This window comes from Loa loa, assembly GCF_000183805.2.
Source record: "Loa loa unplaced genomic scaffold supercont3.1616, whole genome shotgun sequence".
Classification (NCBI taxonomy): domain Eukaryota; kingdom Metazoa; phylum Nematoda; class Chromadorea; order Rhabditida; family Onchocercidae; genus Loa; species Loa loa.
The window spans coordinates 1-1,496 of record NW_018109795.1 but is presented as its reverse complement, the minus strand read 5'-3'; the positions used below and the strand labels follow the sequence as shown (position 1 = coordinate 1,496).

The 1,496-nt window shown below is 29.9% G+C and overlaps 1 protein-coding gene across 1 annotated transcript; it reads right to left on the bottom strand.

Moving 5' to 3' along the window:
- Positions 1-802: 802 nt before the first annotated feature.
- Positions 803-1,420, bottom strand: LOAG_19104 (hypothetical protein; the record flags this gene model as incomplete). The annotated part of the gene is made up of 2 exons (XM_020451758.1): positions 803-947; positions 1,316-1,420. Coding segments are annotated over 2 exons (181 nt in total), but the record flags the coding sequence as incomplete, so codon positions are not given.
- Between the last annotated feature and the right edge of the window lie 76 nt (positions 1,421-1,496).

Genomic DNA, 1,496 nt, shown 5'->3' with positions numbered 1-1,496 from the left:
CTACCATGAATTAATTTCCAATATTTAGCAAATTTTGACCAGATATATGTGAACTCTATTGACATTTAAATCAAAAAAAAAAAATATTACTCAGTTGATTAAAAATAACCATCCAGTACTGCAGTTTAAGATAACCATCCAGTCCTGCAGTTTAAGATAACCATCCAGTCCTGCAGTTTAGATAACCATCCAGTCCTGCAGTTTAAGATAACCATCCAGTCCTGCAGTTTAGATAACTATCCAGTCCTGCAGCTTAGATAACTATCCAGTCCTGCAGTTTAAGATTCTTGTTATACTTTAATTTATCAAAGATTATATTGATCAATAAGAAATGTTGGCAAAAAAATTAGTAAATTTAATTGAATGCTTTCATGCCTTATAATTCATAATCATTTTTGTATTCTTTCAAAATGCAAAAGCTTTCCAATAATGAATGTTTTCTGAAAACTTGAATTCTTCGCAAAATTTGCATATTAAATTATCGTTATTCTTCATATGTGTAATCTCTATAATTCTGCTTTGACTCTTACTTTTTTCTCGCTTATTATTCATTTGCCAATGATGTTGACTGAAATGTTAACACTTTTTCATTATTTATACAATAAAACTTATATTCGAAATCAACCGATACTATCATTCTTGAACACAATTCATCTTTGGTCTCATGTTTTAATTTTTGCTACTATTACCAAGCAGGCAACAATTTTTTTTTCCCATTTCTGCTAATTGTAAGGATTTTAATAGGATTAATATATAACAATTGAAAATAAAATACACACTGTACAACAATGATAATAAATATGCAGGTAACATCATGAAATGCGTATAAGAATGAGATCGCCGACAAACAAATATTTTGATATATTTTTTTTTACAGTAATTTGTTTTTTTCGCATAATTGGCGCCCACTTCGGGGAGTAAATGCACTTGTACGTCGTACCAAATTCCTGCAAAATTACATTTTTGATAAGATCAGTATTAGTCAAATCAGGTTGTAGTATGAAACTGACAAAATTTCCAATTTTCAAACAAAATTTGTTTTTCTGGAAGATATAAGAATTCTAAAATATTTCGTCGAATCATTCTTTTTCATGTCTATTATTCTCTTACTCCAGAGCTACAGCCAAACAAGACCAAAAACATTGAGAAATAAGTTAAGCAATAGGCTTTTGACTGTTTTACACTTATTTGCTAATTATAAATGTTTTCCAAAAAATAAACTGTTATTCCTTCAAATACTTCCTTCTTGTACTGGTAATGCTTAACAAAAATGTTTAATGTTAACAATTTTTAGTAAAGAAATTTTTTTTTCAACCTGCGATTGAGAATGTTCAACGAATTTATTTGAGGGAAGACAAGCGGTGAATCAAATGGTTTCGCAAAATCGTATAATCCTTCGTTGAGATCCTTCAAATGTGATGCGTAAGAATCGATATTTGTACATTCCTCGTTTCCCTCCGGTTACGGAAAATATTCGATTCGATTCCACTCCCGCA